General features: G+C 46.8%; 1 protein-coding gene across 1 annotated transcript; it reads right to left on the bottom strand.

Annotated features, from left to right (window-relative positions):
- Window positions 1–734: 734 nt before the first annotated feature.
- On the bottom strand, window positions 735–5278 carry GPR50 (G protein-coupled receptor 50; the record flags this gene model as incomplete). Its single annotated transcript, XM_079728140.1, has 2 exons — window positions 5083–5278; window positions 735–2230 (listed from the first exon to the last, which is right to left on the bottom strand). Exons 1-2 carry the CDS (start codon window positions 5267–5269, stop codon window positions 735–737), a joined length of 1683 nt encoding a protein of 560 aa, XP_079584266.1. The 5' UTR covers window positions 5270–5278.
- Window positions 5279–26284: the final 21006 nt, after the last annotated feature.

Genomic DNA, 26284 nt, shown 5'->3' with positions numbered 1-26284 from the left:
ATGTTTGACTATAAAAATCAGCACCAATGTTTGAATTTTCACAAAATAGAAATAATTCGGTGCTGCAATATCTTTCCTTTTGCCATTTGATCTCATAGGCATAAATATTTATTTTAATAAGAGCTTAGTGAATTGTGTTCTTCAGATAGGGGTCATATTTTGTTGCTGGAATTTAGAAAGGAAACTGTTTCAAGCACTTGTACTTTATCGCAATTGCCTTTCTGACTGCCCTTAAAAGTACAATAGATACTTAAACACATAAAGCTCTGCGGTCGCATTCACTTTACAGAAAGCTTTACCATAGCGCACCTTTACCATTGCGCATGCGCTCCTCCCCCACTCACCCCCTGGAGGAATGGGAGAAGAAAGCAGAAACAAGGAGAAGGAAACGAGGAGTGGAGAGAAACGGTTACACAGGAGTGGGGAAAAACTAAAGTCTACAAGTTCAAGGATCACTGTGGGCTCACAGTCAACCACAGGAGGAAAGGGAGGCTCAGAACAACAGAAGTCAAACTTGAGGGGAATTTGGTCTCTAAAGGAGCAAGCACACATACACACTCACACTTTTGCAGTGTACATAATGTAAAGGAGGGGTATGCCTGAAAGGTAGGTGTAGCTTACACTGTCTGTGAGTCAGTGTCTGCATGTGTCTGTGTGTAGATGAACTAAGATATCTCACTTTGTATTACATATGCTAGCCAACCTTAAAAGTGGACCACCCCTAAGAGAATTTTTTACACATCAATTTCATCAGAATCTGTTTCAACATCAGTAACCACAACTTCTTGGTAATCGTTGGTGGCAATGGTGACCACAATGTGGTCAACAGGGGCAGCGGCAGCAGCAGGCTCCAGCAGGCTGGCAACAGGGTTGGGGGACTCAGTGGCAGGGCTGGAGGCGGGCTCAGGGAGGTCAGTGATGTCGCACTCTAGGTGGCCAGCAGCAGTGGGCTCAGGCTGGCCGGCGAAGGCGGGCTCCAGGTAGCTGATGGCAAAGGGCTCAGGATAGTCGGCAGGCTCGGGGTGGCCAGTGACACGCTTGGGGTGGCTAGAGGCAGGCTTGAAATGGACAGAGTCAGCCTTGAAGTGGACAGAGGCAGGCTTAGGGTAGACAGTGGCAGACTTGGCGTAACCAGAGGCAGACTTGGAGTGACTAAAGACAGACTTATGGTGACCAGAGGCAGATGCGTGGTGGGCAGAGGCAGACCTGGAGTGGCTGGAGGCTGGCCTGGGGTGGCCAGAGGCACGCTCAGGTTGGCCAGCTGCAGCACCACCAGGTAGTGGAACATTCCGGACGTTCATCGGTATTTCCTCCGCAGCAGGGCAGGCACGGGCATAGCCTTGGTCGCGGGCTTGGGCTTGGGCTTGGGCACGGGCACGGGCACGGGCACGGGCGCGGACGCGGGCGCGGGCGAAGGCTCGGGCCTCCTGCGTTTCCCAGACGTTAGTGATGAGGCCAGAGAGGAACAGGATAGGATGCCGCATAGCATGGAAAATGGTCCAGTATTCCCTTCGGAAATTCTCATTGAGGAGACCGTAGATCACAGCATTGAGGCAGCTGTTGAAGTAGGCTATGAAGTAGGCTGCAAGATAAAGCCAGTTGGGGACCTTGCCTGCCATCTTCTTTGGACTGACAGCCACCAAGACAGTGAGCACGTTGATGGGGCACCAGCACACTGCAAAGAGGAGGAAGATCACAAACATGGTTAGAAAATTGCGAACCTCAGCAAGCTGGTTGTCAGGATTCTGCCCAGCCGGGTCACGGGCTGCCAGCACTTTGGTCCAGATCCTCACATAGCAGAAACCCACTATGAGCAGAGGGAGGACAAAGTGGATGCAGACGATGGTCACAGCAAAGGCAGGGTTGTTCACATTGTTGAAGATGCAGGTGTAGGTGCGAGGATCATACTCGATGGTGCCAATGTACATGTTGGGCAGGACAGCCAGGACAGTCATGATCCAGGTGACAACCAGGTAAATGCAGGTATTGCGCACGCTGAAGATGCGCTCATACTGGAGGCTGTGACAGATGTAGCAGTAACGGTTGATGGCAATTGCCATGATATTGAAGATAGAACCGACCACACTCAGCCCTGTGATGAATCCAACCATCTGGCACTGTAACTGGCTCAGATCCCAGCCACCAACGGCCATGGCATGCAGCATCAGAGGATAGGGGTAGATGGCCACCAGCATATCAGCCACAGAGAGGCTAACCACGAAGATGTTGCCTGAAAAGCATATTGGGGGGGGGGGAAGACAGAGAAGAATAAATGGTTAAATTTAGAAATCTACAAATATAAGCTGGAGGAAAAGGCCAGCTGGAGTCGTGACAATTTAGAATTCTAGAATTCTTTTAAAGAAATACAGTTGTGTTTTTATTTTTAGTTACAAGCATGTCCCAGATGATTCTGATGCACAAGCAAGTTTGAGGGACCTGTCCTTTGACAACCTTTTTTTTCCTTTCAAACAACGTCATCTCTGCTTTGGGAAAAAAGTGAAGTCAGAAAGCAGTAAACACAAAAGCCCGTTGCGGAGCCCTTCACACTCCCACACACACAGACCTGTGGCCATAATTTTAAACAAAAACAAAATGCAAAGTTTTGGCGGAGTAGGGGTGGGGGGACGGAGGGAGTAGAGGGGAGCTGGATGGAGCTGTGTGTTGGAAACAGGCTGGAGGTTAGGGACTGGGGTGGGTGGAGAGATTGGAGAACTGTCAGGACGCCTCAATCTCCCCCAACCCCGAAAAAAAAAGCAAATTAGCCCTCTGCCTTCTCTAATTTACCATCGCATTTACAACGCAAACATGTCTAAAGAGAACTGTCCGAGAAAGGGCATGTCGTTTTCTTAAGCGGTCTTCCCCAGCGGGATCAGACAATAATCTAAGACTTCGCCCAGTAAATACTTACCATTTCCGAGGTAACCTAAGAGTAAAAACTGAGGGCGGGGAGAGGCCCTGTAAAATTTAGCCTGAGAAATAGTGAGCAAAGAGGGAAAAATATCAGGACAATCCCTGCAAGGATTAGCAGAATTTCTTGCTTCACGCGGGTCCCCGAGCAGAGCCGGACACCAGCACGTTCGCCGCCCTGCACACTGGTTCCAGGCCCCCGGTCCCGGGCTTTACTGGAGCCTGCGGGCTAAACAGGAAAGTGCCGGGGTGGGGGGGGCACTCCTGTTTTGTAGGGCGGCGGTAGGAACGCTGTTTGTAAAACCTGCAAGGCCAAGTACAGATGCGGAGCCCTTTCTCTGGAAATACCTCATTGCTAATTAGCATTGGTTTGGCAAAATATTGCACTTCATCTCGGACTGGGAGAAAATGGGCACTTTTAAAAGGGCAAAGGAACGGCTCGTTCTGCTTCCTTCCGCCAGCACTGCCAAGGCGAGGCCTCGGCGCTTTCTACCCAAGAGGTTCTTTCTAGGGTTTTCCCTCAAAGTAATGAATTTGGAGAAGAAAGGAGGAGAAGAGAGAGGGCAAAGACTTAAAAACAAAACCACAACAACTCTAAAACCCTTTTTTTGAATTATGGAAGGAAAGGAAGGTGAAGGAGAAAAGGAAAAAAAGAGAAAATGGACTCTGCAGGTGCCCCACCCCCCGGGGGCTCTGGGGTTGGGCCCCTTGGGACCGCACTGCTGGAGTGCACGTGAGATCCAAGTGTGCGGCCCCACGTCTCCGGGGGACCGAGGAGAAATCAGACACACCCATCAGAGTTTAAAAGAAAACTTTTAATGACTGTGTGCCCGTCACTGCATTTAGAAACTTGTGTGGTGTTTGTGATTCCTCGTCCAAGCAAAGTAATCCCCCAGAGACTGGCGGCCTCCACTCCCCGGCACCCCGCCCGCCCAGGTCCTGTGGGTGCCTGACCCCCTCAGACCCCGCCCTCTCGCTCCCCTCTGCCCTCCGGCCCCAGCCGGCCGGGATCCAGGGAGCGGAGACCCTGGGCGCCGCCCCTCCCTCCCGGGGCCCGAGCAGGGAGTTTGGGCCCCTTGGCCCCTCCCCCACCTCCCCTCTCGAGCCCTCTCCCGCCCAACCTGCAAAGGCTGCTCAAGGCTCCGCAGCGTCTGCCGCCCCCGCCTCCGGCAAGGGGCGCAGCGCCCTGCAGCCTCCAGCACCGTCCCCCAGGCCCGCTCGCAGCTGGCCCCCTCCCCTTGGCACTGGCAGGCCGCGAGGGGAGTCTCGCTCGCCGCCCCACCTCGTCCCATATCCCCGCGCTCTGCGGTCTCCCTGCGCCCCCCACCATCCCCTCTGAGCTCTCCTGCAGCCCTCCCGCGATCCTCACCGGTTCTGCCGTCTTCTATCCCCCCGGGACGCCGAGCTCCCGAACCTTTCCGCCGCCCCGCCCTGCGACCCCCAGTACCCCGCTTACGGACTTCGGGATCTCCGCCGCCGCCGCCGCCGCCGTCGCTGCCACCGCCTGCTGCGCCCAGCCGGCTGCTCGCCTCTCTCCGCCGCGCGCCCTGGGACGGGCGGACGGAGCTCGGCTCCGGCGGGCTCAGACCGCCCTGCTTCACACTCAGGCGCGGGGGTCTGCGCTCCACCGCCCGGGAGCTGCCCGGGAGCCGCCCTGGAGTCACAGGGCTGCGGCGAGCGGGGGCTCGGCCGGGCTTGGGCTCGGCCGCCGCGCTGCGCACCGGCAAGCGCCGCCTCAGCCGCCGAGAACTTAACTTTACCGGAGCGGGTAGCAACCCCGCTGCTCCCTCCGCGTTTATTCCTCCCGCGCCGCCTCGGCGCGGCCACCTCTGCGGCGTCCGGCTCGGCGTGCTGTCCCCGGGCGGCCGCCGGACTCTCCGCTCGGGTGCCGGCTCCCTCTGCATCAGGTTCCCGACGGGGCCGGGCTCGGCGGTGTGCCGCGCACCGCAGGGATGGGGATTTGCACTTGGATGCCCAGAGTTTCTCCGAACCTCCGCAGCCTGGAGAAGCTCTAAGTTTATGGGCCCCCCCGGCAGAACATCATCACTCAGGCTCGCAGGGAAATGGGGAGCAGGGCCCGTCCACGGGTTCCCTATCGCAGGAGCCCAAACTAACACCCTAGGTAGGGGTTGCAAGTGGCTGCACGGTGGGTAGGGAGAGGGAAAGGGGTCTTACCAGAATTTCGGAGCTTCTTGTTCTTCGACACAGCCAAAATGACCATGGAGTTGCCGATCAGGTCTACGACTATGTTGATGACCATTGCGCAGAACATAAAGATGATTAGAGCCGGTGGATAGTCTGGCTGCGGCAGTTTACAGCCAATACAGCCGTATGGGGTGGGAACAGCCAGGGCAGGCCCCATGTTGCTGCTGGAGACCGCTAGGACCTTCCAGCCGGGTCTGGACAGCGAACACCTGCTCTGTCGCCAGGAGCTTCAGGAAAGCTGCTAACCCTCCGAGAGTCAGAGAGCAAATGACAGCCTTCCCGCCCCTCTCCGATGAGCTTTTAAAGCCTCAAGAGGCGGCTAGCCCCACCCCAAATCCCTCCCCCCGACCAATCAGAGCTCCCTGATCACCCCCGCTTTGCCCTCCAACTCTTTTTGGACAAATCCACATCGAGGTGTCGTCTTGCTTCCGACTGCCTTGTATGTGCTTCCCCTCTAGCCACTCCCCCTCCCACCGCATCCCCCAGGTACCCTGCGTCGTGACCAGCTCGGAATCCACCTCCTCCCCACCAGCCACTGCGCATCCGTTTCTAGCAAGTTCTCCCTCCCTCTGTTACGCAAACACCTGGCAAAGCGCTGTAGATTGCAGACCGGGGCTATAGGGTCCCTCTTGGGGGTCCAGTGCCAACCCAAGCCTGTCTGAGGCCCCCAGCAGAGCGTGAGGAGCGGCCAGTGGCCCCTTGGACCCTAGATATTCGCCTCTGCAGTCTCCTTGAGAGGTTCATCCCATCCCAGTGTTTTGCCTTTTCAAAGCCTTCTATACTCCGCGGAAAGCAGGGGACAGCTGCTGGGGGCTTCCATCCCTAATCTGGCCAGCAGTCTCTAGGGAATTTATTCCCACTCTGGTGCCTGGAAGGAGCTGGTTGGCTCCCTTAGCAGCAGCGGCGGGTGGCCCCTCAATCCGGTCCCCGGCTTGTGTTTTCCTTGAGGAGATGGCCCCTACGTCAGGCTCTGGGAGCAGGGATCGTGTCTGTACTCTGGGAGTGAGAAGAGGTAGATGGTGGCCGCTTGCCCCCAACTTTGGGGCAAGCGAGAGTGAGAGCGCGTCCCCTTCCCTGCTGCCTGGCACCCTGGCTGTGGGAGCTTCGAGGCTGCTCTGGGAACAAGTAAAACGGGGGAAAAAGCCCTTCTCTTGGACTGCCGCTCCTCAAAGAAACCCAGGACGAGCGGCTCCGACTCCCGTCCCCTCTCTAGGTGCTCCGCACGCCTAACGGAGTGGCACGGGGCACTCGGGTAAGCTCGGGGAGCTGTGCCGGAGCGGCGGGACAGGCGCGGAGGTGCTGGGCTGCGCAGCCTGGAAGCCACCGGCAGACCAGAGGCCCCCGCCCCAAGAATAACTCAGCTCAGTCCTTTTCCCTTGCGGGGGGGGTCTCATTTCAACCTCAACTGGGTCGGGCCGCCCCCCTGCCCCGTGGATCTCCCTCCACAGGCGTCACACTTCCCTGCGGTGCGCCCAGGCTCTCGGAGAGCACGGGCTACGGGAAATCCGAAAGATTCGGGCTACGGGGGCGAGATTCGGATACTCGTTCCCTCAACGACCTTGGTTACGGGGGTGGATTTTGTGCCGGCTACTAAAAGTTATGACTCTTGCTGAGAAACCTCCCAGAAAATTTCAGCAAGCACCTTGAAACTTGTCCCAGACTAGCCTTCTTGCTGCAGTGGGGGGATAGGGGGTTGCACTGTCCCGGAGCGCCACCGTCTGGACACTGCCGCCCTCCTGACCCGCGGGGAAGGAGGCGGACACAGGGGTGGGGGGCTGGGGCGCGTTCCGCGAGGGACTTCAACATTTTGGGACCTTGAACGGAAAGGCAGATACGACTGAAGAATCAAGAGTGCGTGCACTTTCCCTCGCTGAAAAGTCCAAACTAGTAATGTGTCTCCTTGTTTGAAGATGAACCCCTCACCCCCATACTGTGCACGCTACTGAGAAGAGAATCGGCACGAATAACAATCTCCCGCCTGGAGCCTTTTCTCATTCATTATCTCATCGCTCCCCGTCGCCTGGATCCCCGGCCGCGCCCTGTCTGGGCCGGACTTAGCCAGGATTTACCATAAACGCAGCCCCAAAACAGGCTATGCTATCCTCCCTAGGCAACTGTGAGCCCCCAAAAGAGACAAAAGCTGAAAGGCCACCCACACTGTAAAGTAGTTCTTCACAGCTGGCTGCTGATGCTGCTTCCCCGAGGGTTTGGATCCTTTTACTCATGGCAAAGAGCGGTTTTTAATTCAAATAAACAGAAATTGGAATGAAAAAAGGAAATCAGCATTCTAATGACTTAAGACACAGGAGTGTCCCCTACCCAAGCCACCTACCCCACCCAAAGTCTTGTAAACAGAGCTGGCAAAGTGTTATCCCATGCACAGTACTACTAGATGACGTGACCCCAGAGCAGGCGGAAGCCCAGGACACTGGAAATTCTGGGTGGGCTGTGGCCTGGACTTCCTTGGGACTGAGGACCGAGCAGGAGAGAGGGTGACCTGATCCCTTGGCCCCTGCCCCCTGCCCCTGTTTGAACACTGCTTGATCATGACCTCATGGAGATGGATATCGAATCCATTATGTGGATACATAGGAGGAAGAAAAGCGGTCAGGCTCTGCCAGGGTAGGACAAGATCCATGGGCAATAAGTTCAATTATTTTGGAAGTTAAGGGGGTAGCTTTTTATTGGGTAGAGTGCAGTGCATATGGCTTATTTAAGCTTCCAAAAGATTTTTAATTAAGTGTCTTTCTAAAAGGCCTGCTACGAAGTGCTAATAACTGGCGATGGAGAGAAACACTTTATTGGGGATATGAAAGCTATTAAGATATAGATTCAAAATAGAGGAGAACTGGGATGTTCCCTGGGGATCCCAGGAAAACCGTGGAAACCCATACAGAAGTTGCGAAGGAGAAAAAGCAATGGATAGTGGACAGAGAATGTACAGAGAGTTTGCAGTCCTGGAACCCACTGAGCGTGGTCCTTTCCTCTAGGTCACTTATTATGAGATTAGGGAGACGAGGGAGCCCCAAAGGACTCCCAGGATTGAAAGCTCAGGACATCCCAGGCAGACGTGGTGCCAACTGGTGTTCTGTACGGGAGGTAGATATTAGAAGATTTTCCCCCTCTTCTTGTTGATACAGAAACCTTTCATCTCAGCCTCCACATTTCTCATCTTTTTCTTTAAGGTTTCTTTTTTTTTGAAGTATAGTTCATTTACAAGATTGTTTTAGTTTCAGGTGTACAGCAGAGTGACTCAGATATATATATTTGTATGTGTGTGTTCTTTTTCAGATTCTTTTCCATTATAGGTTATTACAAGATATTGAGTAGAGTTCCCTGTGCTATACAGAAGGTCCTTGTTGTTTTCCTATTTTTTATATAGCGGTGTGTATATGTTAATCCCAAACTCCTAATTTATCTCGCCTCCCCCCGCATTTCTCATCTTTTGAAAAACTGAAGATCAGCGTGGGCCTGGCAGTCAGGGTGACAGCTGGCAACTCTTTCAAAGTGAGTGAGAGCAAGCGAGTGAATTTTTTCTGCACACACAAGGATAGTGCTACATCTTCAGATCTCTTATTATGGACGCAATGGCAGAAGGTTACCTTTCATCATCCTTCTAGGCTCTCTGTTCACCCTCAAGTACTATAATGATACTCACTTGTAATTAGTGCATTGTAAGTTTAAATAAGCATTTTACAGTTTCCAAAAATCCCATCAGTACTATAATGATGTTCACCCTCAAGTACTATAATGACACCTCGCTTGTAATTAGTGCATTGTAAGTTTAAATAAGCATTTTATAGTTGCCAAAAATCCCATCAGGGATATATTCTCACAACAATGCCATTTAACACGTGGGGAAACTGAGGTGCAGAGAGGGCAAAGGACTTCCCCAAGGCCATGCCAAGGTTAGTGGAGGAGCCTCTCTCCCACAGCCCAGCTTCGTAAGATAGTGTTTTGCTCTGAGACTTGATAGGGTGGATTCTGTGTTCTCCTTTTTGTTGTTGTTCTATTTTTTGTTTGATTATTTTTATTGAGATACATTCACATACTCTATTCACCCTTTTCAAGTGCACAATTCAGTGTGGGTTTTTTTGTACATTCCCTAAGTTGTGCAACCATCATTACTATCAAATTTCAGAACATTCCCATCAACCCAGAGAGAAACCCTGTATCCATTAGCAGTCCCTCCCCATTCCCTCCAGCCCCTCAGCTCCTAGGAACCACTAATCTGATGTGTGCCTCATATAAACAGAATTGTACAATATGTGGTCTTTTGTGTCTGGCTGCTTTCCCTTAGCATGATATCTTCAAGGTCATCCATACTCTAGCATGTATTAGTACTTCATTCCTGTTTATGGCCATATAGTATTCCATTGTATGAAGAGACCACATCTTGTTTATCCAGTCATCCATCAATGGACCTTTGGGTTGTTTCCAATTTTTGACTATTATGAGTAATGCTGCTATGAATATTTTGAGTTCTCTTTCAGCCCCCAAGCAGCCACTGGCCCAAGAGGGACAGAGGGCCTCTAAGTGCCAGTTCACACCTCCTCTCCCACCCAGGGAGGGCAGGACGGCTAAGGGCTGCCCCAGTCACTCCGACCTTCTTTGACCAGTGCTCCTCTGACATTACCAGATCGTCTGCTGAAGCCACATTAGACCATTGATTGACACTTTAATATATGAAGACTGGCAAAATGAGAATTTGGTGCAAACCCAGTAAGAGTGAAAAAGTCTTTCAGTTTGAGTACAAGCAGAACATTCTCCATTTGTTCTTGAACTTTTGGGGATGTTCTATCTCTTCTTGGGACAGTACACAGGAGTCTGGAAGGTGCTTTGCACACCCAGTCCCTGCTCTCCCCCAAACTGCTCCTACCCCAGCACTGAGCAGATGCCTGATGCAAGGAGAGACTGAATTTGGTTCAATTCTGGAAAATGAAAACAAGATTGGACCCAGCTCTGCCACTGGTCAGCTGTATGACCCTGGGCATGTGACTTAGCCTCTTTGTCTCAGTTTCCTCAGCTATAAAATGCAGATAATAATAGTGCCTCAAAACTCGTCATAGGGTGAATGGGGGAGTTAGATGAGATAATACATGCAAGCACTTAGAACACTCTCAAGAATGGAGTGAGCATTCAGTAACCACTAGCTATTCTTATTATTATTATTCTGAACATTTCTAATACTCTAAACTCTATTTGGTTACACTTCCATAGAAGACAGAGGCTCTCTGAGACATCAGAGACTCTGTCCCCAGCTGGCTCTTGCCTCTAGGCTCTAATTCCTGGCAGAAACCACCCAGTGGGCACTCACCAGCATCCCAGGCCACCATGACATGTGACAGTGTGTTAGATGGAAAGGGACATACAGAATGACTCACATATTCACTGCCCCCCTGAGATGCTTCACTGACACAATTTGTATATTCTCCATGAGAAGGAACAATCAGATTTCTTGACATCAGTCAGAATAAAAGCATGAAAGATGGTTGGTCTAGAGACAGGTCAGACCTGAAGTCCACAGGGGGCTGGGGGAGCTGGGTTTCAGCAGAGCGTGGAACCAGCCCAGGCTGAAGAAGTTCTAGTTCCAGGTCGAGGATGGGGGCCAGGACTCCAGGGGCAAGGCTGTGGCCTCAAAGGAATTGCACAGAGATTTGGGCAGGAATCAAGCCACTGGAATGGGGAGCCAGCCAGGTCATGACATCAACCAACTCAAGAGCAGCTTGGGACGGGTGATTTTTTTTCCCTAAAGAGACTATGTCTGGTCACATTTACGTTACCAACTTGGAGACACTGTCTCCAGATTTGTTAAATGAACAAGAGAATGATTGTCCTCTTGAAATCCTCTGGGCTTAATTCATCATGGCTAGGACCACTTTATCTTCCCCTGTGGTTGAGTCATTAGAAGGAGCAGGACACATTCATTTTCTTTAGTGCAATCAGGGACTCACCAAAACAATTAGCAGCCAGTATTTCCAAAATCCCAGTGCCTGATAAAGACTCCAGGTTAGGTGGTGCAAATCAAAGGGTTACCAGGGAAAGAAGCAGCACATTAATTACTTGTAGTAACACATGGACTCCCTACCCCTTATTCAATTTACCTGATAATTAGAGCTTAATGAACAATATCCATTTTCCTAGTTTCTCATTCTAGCCAAGCATGATCACCCATGCGTTTAAAGACTGTCCCTCTTATTAATCAACCTTCTGACTTCTGGTGCAATAAACAGCTTGTCTCGGGAGCTCTGCTTTAGCCCCCTCTATCACAAGGCATAGGACATGGGTACTGATCAGGGCCCAACCCCATCCTCTTCCTCCCCAGTGGGTCCACTCAGCCCCTAATGATGGCTAACATGTATGTGTCCTTCCTAGATGCCAGCCACTGTTCTGAGTGCTTTGTTCATATATTCGTATTTAATCCTGACAACAGCCCTATGAGATAGGTACGATGACTATCCCTCTTTCACAGATAAAGAAGCTAAGGCCCAGAAAGGTTATGTCACTTGCCCCAGGTTGCACAGATAATATGATAGAGCTAGAAGTCTAGCTTGGGTGGTCTGACTCCAGAGTCTGTGGCTTCACCAAAATGCCTCACTGCACGCATTGTTCCCGGCTCTGTGGTACTGGTTCTCCAACTGAGTGTGAGTTAGAGCCACCAGGAGCACTTAGGGAAAATGCAGCTTTCGAGGGCTGCCCCTTAGAGATTCTGATTCGGCAGGTCTGGGTGGAGCCCGGGAATCTGCATGTTTCCCAAGTGCCCCAGGTGATTCTCGATTCAAGGGTCCCAGGGACCCCTCTTACAGAAACCCTGCTCTTACAATCCAGTCTTACACCTAGCCCCTGGCAATTTAAGGAAGTCTAGACCTGGCAGTCAGCGACTCAGTGCCTGAGCTGCTCCTGAGACTGAGATCCTGCGGGGACTTGATATACTTGTTCTAGTTCATAAATTCTTGCTTTGTCCTCAGACTGAATCCCACCCTGTACCTCAATTCTGGTGATGAGGATCCTGGCCCAATGCCTGATAATGACCTGTTCAGCTCCTGGGTAACAGGGCTACCTTGCTCTCCCAGAGACCAGAGGCCTGACCATGCCCCCTTCCTGCTGCGAGACTCAGCCTGGTGGCCTGCCCAAGTAGAGTTGCCTGTGTTAGCAGCTGAAAATATGGGATGCCCAGTGGAAATTGAATTTCAAATAAATACTAATAAAATCTTAGTATAAGTATGTTCCATGCAATATTTGGACATACTTATACTACAAATTATTCGTTGTTTATTGGAAATTCAAATTTAACTGGGTTTCCTGTATTTTATCTGGCAACCCTATGACTGTATTTTATCTGGCAACCCTATGACAACCCTATGACACGGCCCCTGCCTGATCCTAAATAAGTCAAATATGAGGACTTGGCATTGATTGGCAAAGAGCCTGCCTTCTTTCCTCTCACACTTTCCCCCAAAAAGGGGCCTGGTCAACTCTGGGAGCAGAGACTCTTGATTCAAGACCAGAGGTGCCCAGTTTGCCCTGTAGCTATCACCTTGCCTCCAGTAGATACTGGCCTGTGCATGTTTCCTACTTGCTTTAGTCAGCATCCTCTGGCTACACAGGAGGTTCCCGAGCCATCCGAAAAGAAATCCTTGCCTCCCATTCACCTGAGATACACAGCACTGTTGAGCTGCCCCTGCGAGTAGCAGCTTGACTGCAAGTTGACCCCTGTCCTTTGAGGTACTGACATTTCTATGTTTTGATTTCAGCTAATATTGTATTTGAAACCATTGCATGTTTTCTATAGATGATGTCTTAAAGGTATAGTAAGTTATCTTTGAGAACCTCAGTTTTAGATGCCCCAGAAGACATAGGTTTGGGATGTTCTTTGCAGGAGTCCTCCCAAAGAATTTTGTATACCCCATGTAACTTATTCTAAGTCAGGTCATCTCCAAGCTACCTCCAAATCTGGTGAACTTCAATCTAGCTATTTTTACATGATGTTATAACCAACAAGCAGTCAGGAAAAATTTTACTTTCACTTGCATACGTTTGTCACCTTAACCACCGAGTCAGGGCAGGACCGTCTAATGTTACTTCTGTATCCATCCCAGGCAGAGGGAGGCTCACGAGTGAATGGTGGGGAATTGTGAGTTCTGGGCAGACGCCACATCCTCAAGCTAGGTGTTCTGGAGAGGAGAGCATGTGGAGGGCCAGATGAGGAGACGTGGCTGTCTGGAAGGTTAAAGCAGAAGGACAAACAGCAATGAAACAACCTAACAAGACCATTCATTTGTAGAGTCACCAGCCCAAGTCAAAAAGATTCTTAAGACCTCACAGGTGCTTCTGTTTTTTCTTTGCTGAGGCTGGCCTCAGTTGGCAGGACCTAACACCCCAGGTGATTAGATCGAGCAGATTATTGTGTTCCAGCGACACTTGGTCCCACTGAGTTCTCATTTGCAACAGAAACCATAGGCATTTGGGGAGGCTCCCCTTTCTGTCTGGCCTGCAAGATTCTTATCTGAGGGGTACCCCTCCCACCCTGCATCTTCAAAACACCTCCTGACAATAAGCTAGAAGCTCTGGTGCTTCTGGCCCCTCTTAAACAGATATTCCGTATTTAAGTTCCACTTTCTAATGCAAATTGCCTTACTTGCCAGCCATCTCTTCCCATTATGTTTCCTGTTCTCCCTGAGCCACATCAGTTTTCACAAAATATCAAAACAAGCAAAAACAAAAGCTTTTTTGTGACTTTCCCTCCTCTTGGCACCCCTTCGGGCTTTAATGGAAAACTCAAGTAATTTGCTTGGAGAGAGTTTTGAGGTGATCACCGAGCCTTTTCCTTCAGCCTGCAGCCCCAGCTGCCATGTTCTGTGGTCCTGGAGTAGGAAGACTTCTGCATCCAGCCCTTCAACAGAGAGACTGGAACGCAGCAGCCCTCCTTCCATGCGCGGTGATAATGGCAACAGTTCTTCCTTATCAATGGCCTCTAAGTGTCAGGCACAGGGCCTCACCTCATTTCTTCCTCACCGCAAACCAGAGGGATGGCATTATTATGAGGAAACAGAGGCTATGAGAGGGGAGACCCTCTGTCCCATCACGTACATCCTCTCCTTCCCTTAACTTCCGCCCTCTCTTCTATACCCCCAGTCAGGATAGACCCAGGTTCTTGTGGTGGGGAATGGGGACTAGCTGGGTTTGTCGGTGTGAAAAGGAGGGTTTACTCTGGATGGGAACTGGCTAGTTAAATGGTTTCCCTCTGCCTGGCTGGTGATAAAGCCCCGAGATCCCAGGCCTCATGCAGGCCCTGGAAAGCCATCTTAGTTCCACGTAGTTTTCTTTGTAGTAGCCACTCCAGTGCGAAATGCTGAGGGCCAGGCTACGCTGCTGGACCCCAAGTGCTGAACCGAGAGACTGGCTTGGCATGAAGTGCCTTCCTCCGCTGAAAGCTGTGCTTCACAGCTCCCGTATGGAGACAAGAATGAGGGAACCTGGAACATTCTTTCAAGCTCTCCTTTGACCTTGCCTTTGAATAGGGGTTGGTTAGTAATATGTAACTGGGAGTACGTTGGGCTGTTTCTTGTTACCAAGGCAAGAAGGTCTCCCCTTCCAGGCTGCTTACCAACAGCCACTCTTGCGCTGATTTGGGTAGTGGTTTTTGTGAAATGCATCTGGTCTACAGTTTTCTTTATGGAAGATATTAATTACTGATTAAACTTCTTTAATGACTATAGTATTAGTCAGGTTTCTGTTTCTTGCATCCTAGGAATAAACCCCTCTTGGTCATGGTGTAAAATCATTTTAATATGCTGTCAAATTTGGTTTGCTAGTATTTTTTAAACGTTTTCTGTATCAATATTCATAAGGGATATGGGCCTGTAGTTTTCATTTTTAATGTTGTCTTTGGTTTGGGTATCAGGTTAATGGTGGCCTTGTAGAATGAGTTCGTTAAGTGTTCTATCATCTTCAGTTTGGGGGAGAGTTTCAGGAAGATTGGTATTAATTCTTCTCTAAATGGTTGAATTCATTGATTTGACAGATAGAAACGAATCCCTCAAGGAGCTTGCAGTCAGGTTAGAGAGTTGCAAATTCAGTTCACTCTGCTGTGTCCATTTCATATAACGGCACTGGAACTGGATTGCTGCTCCCCTAAACTTCAGGGAAAGGGCAAGTAAAAATGCCATGATATTTCCTACCATTTTAAATGTCGTTTTTTTTCTTGATTGGGCATTTGCTTGGTTGCTATAGACCTTTGACTGATTTCCAGAGCTCCTATAAAGTTATTTTAATAACTTTCTAGGTATTTGTATTTCCATGGGAATATGAGAACCTAGACCTTCCCAGTTGGCCGTGTTCCTAGATTCAATTTTGAGAGTTATAGTTTTCTGGGAATTTATCCATTTCATCTACATTATCAAACATATTGGCACAAAGTTATTTATATATCCTTTTTATCTTTTTAATGTCTGCACAACTGTAGTGATATACTTTTTTCTTTCTTAATATTTGTTATCGATTCATTCTTTCTTTTATTCTTCATCAACTTCTCCAAAAGTTTTATTTTCTGATTTCTTTCACAGAACCAACTTTTGGCCTGTTTGACCTCTCCATTGCATGCTTGATTTCTAGTTCATTAACTTCGGTTTATATCTTCATTATTTTATCCCTTCTACTTTATTTGGGATTAATTTGCTGTTCTTTACTAATTTTTTAGATGGATGCCTAGATTAATAATTTTAGTCCTTTTTCTTTTTCTAATATAACCATTTAAGGCTATGAATTTCACTCTAAGCTGTTCTTTAGTTGCATTCCACAATATTTAATATACAACATTTTCATTATTATTAAGATCTAGATATCTTTTTTCCTTAAAATACCTTTTGTGACTCATGGGTTATTTAAAATTATGTTTCTTAATTTCCAAACATATATAGGCATACTAGAAATTCTTTTGTTGTTGATTTTAATTCCACTGTGATCAAAAACATACTGTATATGATTTAAGCCTTTTAAATTTGTCAAGACTTGCTTCGTGGCCCTAAATATGGTCAACGTTTGTAACGGTGTGCTTAAAAATAGTGTGTATTCTGCAACTTCTGAATGCAGTGTTCTATATATGTGTGTTAGGCCAAGTTATTAAACCATGTAATTTTAATCTTTTGTATCACTATTGACTTCTTGGCTTTTTTGCTTCATCAGTTTCTAAGAGGAGTATTACAATCTCTTACTGTGATTGTGAATTTATCTATTTCCATTGAATAGTTCTAGAAATTATTACTTTATATATTTTGACCTTGTGTTATTAATTCCATACCCATTTCTAATTGTTATTGAAGTTTCTATCATTACAAAATAACTCAATAACCTAATCATGCTTTTTGCCTTAAAGTCTATTTTGTCTGATGTTAATATAGCCAAACCAGCTTCCTTTTAGTTAGCAACTTCATGGTATTTCTTTTTCTATCCTCTTAAAATGTCAACCTTTCTGTATCTTTCTTTTCTATATGAGTTTCTTATAAATAGCATTTAGTTGGATCATTTTTGTCCAGACTGATATTCATGGTCTTTTAACTGAAGTGTTTAGTTACTTACATCAGTGAATGCCCAAAATAGTACAGCAGTTAACATCACTGGATTCATTGAGTACCTTTTCAAATCATTCCATTTTATTCCCTCTGGCAGTTTGAAAGTTATCATCTCCAATTCTAACCTAGATTCACAACATGCGTGACTTATTTGTGAAGTTTGGAATTAATCAATACCTTCACCCTCTTCCCAGATGATGTACAGATCTGCGAACACTTTAGCTCCATTTAGTCCCTCCCAACTTATAGGTTACTATTTTCAACAGTTTTAATTTGAACTTTTATCTCAAACCTCAGAAGACATTATTATCATTTCAGTTAGTAAATGTTCATTTAGTTTTACCCACAAATTTAATACTTTCTTGTTCTTCATTCTTTCTAACAAGTCAGATTTTCATTCTCAGATTTCTATCCTTCTGTCTGAAGTACATTCTATAGAATTTCCTGTCTTGTGTATCACCTATGATAAATTCTCTTAGTTTTTGCCTTTTTCCCCTGATTCCTAAGATATCATTTTGTTGGATGGACAGTTGTTTCCTCTGAACACATTAAGGATTACAGTTCACTGCCCTGTGTGTTTTTAATTTGCTGTTAGGAAATCAGCTATCAATATATCAATAACTGACACTCTGAAATAACTTCTGTTTTTCTTCTTTTGTTGCTTTAAATTTTTTTCCTATTCTATTTTTTAGTACTACAGTTTCACCATAATGTGTAAAAGTTAGATTTCTTTTAATTCATTTTTCTTGGACTTCACCAGCCTTCTTGAATCTATAGCTTGTTATCTTTTACTATTTCTGGAAAATTCCTCCTCAAATATTGCCAGTTGCCCAATTCCCTCTCACTCTCCTCTCCGTCTGGAATTCCAAGTAAACACATGGTAGACCTTCTCCCTCTATTATGAATACCACTTGGCCTCATTTACATATTTTCCATCCCTTTTGTTTTCCTGTTCTGCATTCTGGATACTTACTAATTCTTTCTTTAGCTCTGTCTAATCTGTTAATTTATTTTTAATTTCTAGAAGTTACATTTGTTATGTTTTTTAAATCTCCTAGTTTATTTCTTTTGAATACGTGTACCAAGAAGAAATGTTTAAGCTTCTGTTTCATTTCTTTAAATATAAGGAATATATTTATTTTCTCATACCTGTCTAATAATTTGATTATTTGAAGTCTTTCTGGATCTGGGTCTCTCCCATCTCTTGCTTCTGCTAGTTCTCACTCACGGTATTTTGATTCCTATGTGACTTTTTTTTTTTTACTGTGTCCATGAAAAATTATTTGAGGGGATTCCTTGAAGCCCAGAATAAAAATGCCTTCTTCCAGGGAGGATTTGACTTAATTTCTGCCAGAGACTAAAGTCATTATCAGTCTGGGAGTACTTTAAACTAAATTCAGGTTTGGAGTTTTGTGGACTGCTTAGCTGTTGCAAATTCGGTTTGCAAATCTACAGCAGGGCTGTGATTACAACTCCTCAGGGTTTTCCCCCTGCTCTGCTCAATGCCAAGGTAACTTTCCTTGCAGTCACCTAGGAAAGGGACAGGTTTAAATCTGTTTTATCCTTACCTTGAAGTTATAGTGCTCTGGGGTCTCAGTTTATTGTGCAGAACATTTCCTGTAAGACTTCTCACCACGGTCCACTCTTGGTCTTTGACTTCTGTCTCCCTTTCCCCATGAGGCTGTCAAACCCCAAGTTCAAGTTTGCCGGGATCAGCAAATACCCTCAGAACAAAGGTTTTATTCCATTAACCTTTCTGCGTTATCATGTTTCATTAGATTTCAGACTGGTAATTCTTTTCTCTGTTGTCATCTCTTTCATGCTTTTAAGATTTTATTTTTTTTAACAGCTTTATTGGAGTATAACTGCTTTACAATGGTGTGTTAGTTTCTGCTTTATAATAAAGTGAATCAGTTATACATATACATCTGTTCCCATATCCCTTCCCTCTTGGGTCTCCCTCCCTCCCACCCTCCCTATCCCACCCCTCCAGGCGGTCACAAAGCACCGAGCTGATCTCCCTGTGCTATGCGGCTGCTTCCCACTAGCTATCTATTTTACATTTGGTAATATATATAAAAGATGTGTATTTTATCTAAGTTCTCTGGTTGTTTTCAACAGATGAATTGGCCCAATTAACCTAGCCTGCCATATCCCTGGAACTGGAAAGCCTCAAGCTCTCTCATTTTCTGTAGGAGAGTTTTCCTCCCCAGAAATACATGCGTGTATTCTGAAGTGCAGTGGTCCAACTACTCTAGGTACAGGTTTTCAGATAATTCCCTTCTCCATTTTGTCAATATCTTGTCCTCTGGCATCCCCAAATCCTGAGGGTCTCTTGGATTTCCCCTCTTTAACAATATCCCCAGGAGGCAGTTTCATGCACCTGGTTTGGTCAGTTACCACTCTCATTTGCATGACGCCCGGCAGACGGTCGTTGGAATCTCTCTGCTATGAGACTATAAGACTTTGTTATTGTTGGTTTATCCTTTTTTGCCTTTTATTTTTTATAGTGGAGTTTCACTAGGGCTTGAAGATAAACAGAAGAGCTCAATCTATCATCTCTCAATGGGAATCCCCCTCACTCTTCAGCCCACTGTAACCTGAACGTTGCCTCTGCCAATCTGCTGAAACTTCCTTTGGCAAGGTCACCCAACAACAGCCTCCATGCTGCTAAATTCAATGGATATGTTACATCTCTCATCTTCCTTGATTTGATACAGTTGTATTTGATACAGATGACGACTCCCTCCTTCCTGAAACACTCTGTTCTCTTTCTTTACCTGACAGCATACTCTCTTGACCCTCTACTTACCTCTCTGGGCTTTGTTTGCCAGCTTTTTCTCCTGTAAATGACGTAAATGGGCACTGAACCCAGGCTCAAAGGACCTGATTTCTTTTCTGACTCTATTCAGTTTGAACAAATGACTTCCACTCTCTGGACTTCGATTTATGATTTCTAGCTGCACTTACAGTTCTAAGTTTTTATAATTCCATATATTTGAAGACCTTTTCAGGAATGGAAATGATAGTAAATAATGTCTACGAAAGCTGAATAGGACCACACCAGTTCTAGCCAACAATATTTAATGGTCCATTTTAAAAGAGGAAACTCACTTAGAGGAACAAATGCCCTTTAGAGCTCAGTAGCTTTCATTTAGCTGTGTATGATGTGTGACCAAATGTATCTTTTTAAACTAGAATAACATCCTGTGTGGGACTCTGGGTTTAAACAGAAACATTTAGTAACCTTACCTGGGGCAATGTCAAAAAGAGGATTAGCAAAAGAATCAAAGCATCAGCCCCTCCTTGAATCACAGTGGGATATCCTGTTTGAAACAGAGATACATTTAGAAGGTCATCTTGAAAAACACCAATCCCCAGTAAATGAATGGTAAGTCTTCAGTATTCCATAAGAATAATGGGCTCTTTGATTTTATAATTTAGTCTTACGGTGTGCTCCCAAAGCAAATTACCATGAAACTTTGATGGTGGGGGAAAAGTTTCTTTTGTTTTTCTAGTTTTTAGTTTTTGTGGTAAAGTATCTGAAGTTCTCCAATATGCTGGCATTTTTCACTAGCTGAATTTTCTTATGTGATGTGATTGTTTGGGAAAACCAACATTAAGCTAATACTGTAATGGGAGAAAAGGACGTCTAACTCATCTCTGTTAATACGTGTTTAGAAACAATTGAGAGATAGCATACCTTTAGCACCCTTGGATGGTTTAGACCTGATTTATAACTCAGCACCGTCCAGTAGAACTTTCCGTGATAATGGAAATTTTCTCTATCTCTAATCTGGTAGCCACCAGCCCTATGTGACTATTGAACACTTGAAATGTGGCCAGCGTGACTGAGGAAGTTGTACATTCGTTTTATTTAATTGTTAATTAATTTAGATTTAGACCTAAATCACCACATATGGCTGCTGGCTCCAGAGCACACGCATTAGTTTTTCCATCTGTGGGGAAATCTTGGGGTCAAGGTGTATGTGAGAGTGAAGCAGATCATCTCCAAGAGCCCTCTTGATTCTAAAGACTGTGCCCCTCCTTCTGCCCCCACTGCCACCCGCTCAAAAAACAAGGGTCCAGGAAAACATCCTCCAAATAATCGGGAGGCAATGAGGGAGTCAGAATGGCAGGACAGGCTGTGTGGTGAAACCAGAGGGGACTCCTGAGTGCAGCTCCACCCCTAATATTTTCAGAGCTCAGGACAGAGAACACATGGAGGGCCATGCACTATATGCCTACGTATTTAAGAGTGTTTTATGAAACTAACAAGATGTTAAATAAAAATATGCTCTACCCTTGTAGCTTGACAATGATGCCTTCCTAAAGACCAGACGGGTAGGTTCACATTTAAACTTCTTAGACTCCTCAGGATCTGTGCTTGAACTTGATGGTGTGGGGAGAGTCAGCCCCCATCTCCTGGCTTGAGGTTGTTCCCCATCTCTTCCCACTGACACTCCATCCAGCATTGTGAGGGGCTTCATTCACATGCTTGTGGACACCTGAACATGTATGTCCACACTGTTCACACTCCCCACAAACAGCTGCCTCTTGGCCTCCTCTTGGGGCTGGGTTTACACATATTAATAGCTCAGTCCACCCTTAGGAAGATAACCCTGGAAGCAAGTTAGGGGCAGTTCAGGCAGGGAATTCTGCAGTCCTGGGTAATTTGAGCATGGTCTAAAAGCGGGGATATCAGCTCTGATCTAGCACAACCCCTTGATCCTTTGGACTCCTTGCCCTGCCATGGGTCAATCCCTTTAGCAGATATTGCTCTGGTCCTACTCTAGCCATGCATGCCACTCCTTGAAGGACAGGTCCTAGGACAAAGGCCACCTCTGCCTGGTGCTAAGGCAGTTCCATCTGAGTCTAAGACGACTTATCCCAAACCTCACCTTAAATCAGAGATATACCCGCACACTATGTAGTGGAAGAGCTAGACCTGTGGACAGTACACCTGAGACATTTTCAAGGTAGAGTAACTGACATGCCCAGAGAAAGTCTAGGCCTTGAAAGGGAGAAGGAGAGATGGAGGAGCTTTTCTGGTAGGAAAAGGAGGAAGGAAAGAAAGAAATTCCAAGCAGTTGGTGCCTTGTCACTCCAAAGGCTGGAGTATGGGCAGGGGTTAAGCCAGGAGTAGACAGAAGACCAAAAGCTGAAGTAGAGAAAGTAGATTGGGGCCACGTTGGAAAAGGTCTTAATAACTGCCATTTTAATCCATTGGAATATAAGCTCAAAAAGACAGAACCCATGTCTGTCTTGTCCGCCACCAAGTCCCTCACAAGTCTTAGCACACTGCCTGGCCCAGCATGGTGACAAGGACCATGCTCGGACAGGCATTCCTGCCTTGGTTCAAGGTCTGTCCAGAGCACAAGGAAGTTTGGGGTCAGATCTCTAATTTAGGAGTTTTGTCATTACCCTTCACAGACACTGCCAGAACCTTACCCTACCCGTGGAGTCTGGATTCTACTAGGTTCTTTTGGCCAAGAGGTAGGTGATTCCTCTCATTCTCCTCTCCATTTATCCGAATCCTTTGCTGGAGTCCTGCCATCTCAGACATGAAGAGGAAGAGTGGAAGGAGCTCTTACACAAACAGAAAGCTACCCGGAGAGATCAGAGCAGAGTCAGAGATGGCAATGCCTTGGGGAATGGTGGGCACAGGACATCCAGAAAGAAGAAGCAATCCATGGAGTCAAATGAAGCTGAGGTACCGAGAGTAGTGGGAACTGAGGAAACGCTATTGGATTTGACAATTAGGGGGTCGCAGGTGGCAATTCAAAGGAAGGGAAGACAGAAGCTAGATTTCCAGGATTTGTGAATGAGGGGTCAGTGAAAAAGTGGAAACAGCGTGTGGAGACTACTCTGTTGAGAAGATATGCAATGGAATAAAGAAGAAAGAGGGCAGTAGCTCAAGGGGGAGAAGATGTGGAAAGAAAGCTGTGGGCAAGGTGGTTCCAAGCTCAGAAACAGGTAATGAAGACAAGGATTATTGAGAAGCTGTGAGGACTTGTTCAACACTCTGCAATCTGGTTGTGTAATGGGCACGATCTGGGCAGTGCTGGGCAACAGAGGGTTGGGAGGAAGCTGCCAGGAGAGCAGGTGGTGGGCACCGAGGGGGATTTCTCAGAATGGGCAATTGGAAAAATGAGAACACTGAAAGGAAAGGAGCTAGGGTCTTGCAAGTAGATTCCCTGTGTTAATTGAAGAGTCTGAGCTTGGGGCCCCAGCTGGGTAGGTAGGTCAAGTAATCTACCCAGGACCACACAGCTAGTACTCGGTTGAACAGTGTTGCGGACTGAACTGTGTCCCTCCCCTTCCAAATACACCCAAATCCACATGTTGAAGCCCTAACCCCTAATGTGACTGTATTTGGAGAGAGGGCCCTTCGGGGGATAATTACGGTTAAATGATGTCTTAAGGGTAGGGCCCTGATCTGATAGGATTGGTGTCCTTATAAGAAGAGGAAGGGAGGGCTTCCCTGGTGGCACAGTGGTTGAGAGTCCGCCTGCCGATGCAGGGGACACGGGTTCGTGCCCCGGTCCGGGAAGATCCCACATGCCACGGAGCGGCTGGGCCCGTGAGCCATGGCCGCTGAGCCTGCCTGTCTGGAGCCTGTGCTCCGCAACGGGAGAGGCCACAACAGTGAGAGGCCCGCGTACCGCAAAAAAAAAAAAAAAAAAAAAAAAAAAAGAAGAGGAAGGGAGACCAGATCTCCCTCTCTCTCTCTCTCTCTCATTCTGTGTGTGTGTGTGTGCACGCACGCGCGTGTGTGCGCACGCATGCTTGTGCACAGAGGAAAGGCAATGTAAAGACACAGCCAGAAACTGGACATCTACAAACCAGAAAGAGTGCTCTCCCAGAAACCAACCCTGCTGGCACCTTGATCTTGGACTTCCAGCCTCCAGAACTGGGAGAAAATAAAGTTCTGTTGTTTAAGCCACCCAGTCTGGTATTTTATTGTGACAGTCCAAGCTGACTAATACAAATAGTGTAACCCTCCAAATTCATGTCCATCTGAAATATCAAAATGTAATCTTATTTGGAAATAAGTTCTTTGCAGTTGTGATTAGTTATGTGAAAATGAGGTCATATTGCATTAGGTTGGGCCCTATATCCAATGCTTAATGTCCTTATAAAAAGGCCAAGTGTAGACACAGGGAGACACAGGGACAACACCATATGAAGACAGTGATGCAGCTGCCATCCAAGGAATGCCAGAGATCACTGGCAGTGACCGCAAGCTAGGAAGAAGCAAAGAAGGTATCTTCCCCACAGCAGTAGAGGGAGCATGGCCCTGCTTACACCTTAATCTCAGAATTCTGGCTTCCAGACCTGTGGGAGAATAAATTCCTGTTGGTGTAAGGTGGAATTTTAAAACCTGCCTTCTCACCAATCCTGCAGTCACGTTGCGCCTTCCCAGAAGGGATCCCTGTTTGCACTCTGCGGGCATCCTTCTCGACACTGACCAAGCACGGGCATGGACACTGTCCCTTTTCTTACCCACTGAAATCCTGCTATACACACTAGTCAGTAGCTTGTTTCTCGTTCCCTAATAATTTAGCTTTGGCTGTCCAGGAGAAGGCTGCCCCAAGACAATGCTCCTTAGGGGGCTCCTTCAAGGACAGACTCTGGAGCCATACTGTGTGCGTTCAAATCCTGGCCCTGAGTGAGTCCAGGCAAGTGACTGAACCTCTCGTCTCCCAGTTTGCTCCTCTGGAAAGTGCACCGACCTCATAAATTGCTTTGAGGATTAAATGAGTTGATGCACACAAAGCACTTGGAACAGTGCCTGGGGCAGGGCCAGTGTTAGATACCACACTTTTGTTACAATATTTATAGTGTGCTCAAATACGAATGCACCACCATTTATATCTAGAAGGACATTTACACCGCTTCCAGCTTTTCACTAGTACACGCATCACTTCAATGAACATCTTTGTGAATGCCTCCTTGTGTTTCTAGAAGATAAATTCATGGGGGTCGAGTTAGCTGTGCCAGTTTTCCCTGCCACCAATACAACAGTGTACGTTTGACACTGTCTCCCCACATCCACTCTAACACCAAGCTCCTATATTTTAAGATTTTGAGGTTATTTACAAAACAGAAACAGACTCACAGACTTAGAAAACAAACTTATGGCTACTAAAGGGGGAAGGGTGAGGAGGGATAGATTGGGAGTTTGAAATTAACAGATACACGCTACTATATATAAAATAGATAATCAACAAGGATATACTGTATAGCACAGGGAACTCTGCTCAATATTCTATAATAACCTAAATGGGAAAAGAATCTGTAAAAGAATAGATATATGTCTACGTATAACTGAATCACTTTGCTGTACACCTGAAACTAACACAACGTTGTAAATCAACTATACTCCAATATAAAAATAAAAATTATTTTAAAACACTAAAAAAGATGTTTATAAGTAATACTTTAAATATTGTTGTGTATATTGTGACCTGGTAGGCAGTGTTCTTCCTTTCTTTTGCTAAATATCTGCCATTATTGGTTTAGAAATATATTTCGTGGTTGTTTGTAAATGGGAAGGCGACAACTGTCTCAGAGTTCCCTCTTTCATGGTTGGTTTTCACAAGCCGTGTAGTGGTGGTTCAAAGGCCATAATGAGAGCATCTGGCCACAGCTGGTGCCAGGGATGTATGAGTCCAGAGGGCTCTGCTGGCAGCCTGTCCTGGCTCGATACCTGTTGGGATGGAAAATACCTGTACTCCCTTCAGACAAGAGGTGATTCACAGCCTGTCGCGCTTGGGATTAAGCTAATGGAGCTCATTCTATTTTCAGATGCACCCCACTGTCTGAACTCTTGTTTAATTTGCAGTGCGGGTCACATGTACACGGGGTGGCTTGCTGGGGGTCAGTCAACACGTCAGGAAAAGAACAAGGTTCATGCTGTAGGGAGTAACTTCCTGCCTTTCTATAGTATTATCATTCAAGCGCTCAGTTCCAGCAGCATAGAGCGTGAACAACCAAATTAGCCATTTGTCATCTTTAAAACTCCTGAACAGATGACCCTTAATAAGATAGGAAAGACAACTTTTGTAAAATGGAGATAAGATGCTTGTTAGGAAGGTAGTGGTTGGGTTTGTTTGGGGCTGTTTGTTGTTGTTCCCCTTCCTGTGTACTACTGTACTACTAGAAGGAAGAAAATAATAATAAATGTAGAAAATGTAGAAAAATACAAAATAGTCATAGAATTAATAAACTCTCTTCTAAAAAAATACTTCACTTTTGGTGTTCACCTAACAACCCTTCCACCGCTCTTGCTGTTCCTGGCTCTTCTCCCAATCCCAGCATCACTGTTCTCTGCATGCCTCCTTCATCTGCCTTACCTCAAGAAAAGTCCTCTGGGCCGGGGGCCTTGCTTGATTCTTCCCTGGGTTTCTAGCACCCATCACAGGGTCTGGAGCCTCACAGAGGCTTGGGACACGTGTACTGACACAGAATCTGGGGCAGCAAGATATGCAGGCAGGTTGGCTCCATTTAATGGACCAGGGAAAGTGGGAACTATCTGGAAGCTGGAATGCTCCCACCCAAATTTTGCAGAATGAAATTGTCGCTTAACTAAAGGCCCA

Source organism: Hyperoodon ampullatus (assembly GCF_949752795.1).
Source record: "Hyperoodon ampullatus genome assembly, chromosome: X".
Lineage (NCBI taxonomy): Eukaryota > Metazoa > Chordata > Mammalia > Artiodactyla > Ziphiidae > Hyperoodon > Hyperoodon ampullatus.
The sequence above is the reverse complement of the archived record's forward strand: the minus strand, read 5'-3'. Positions and strand labels throughout refer to the sequence as shown.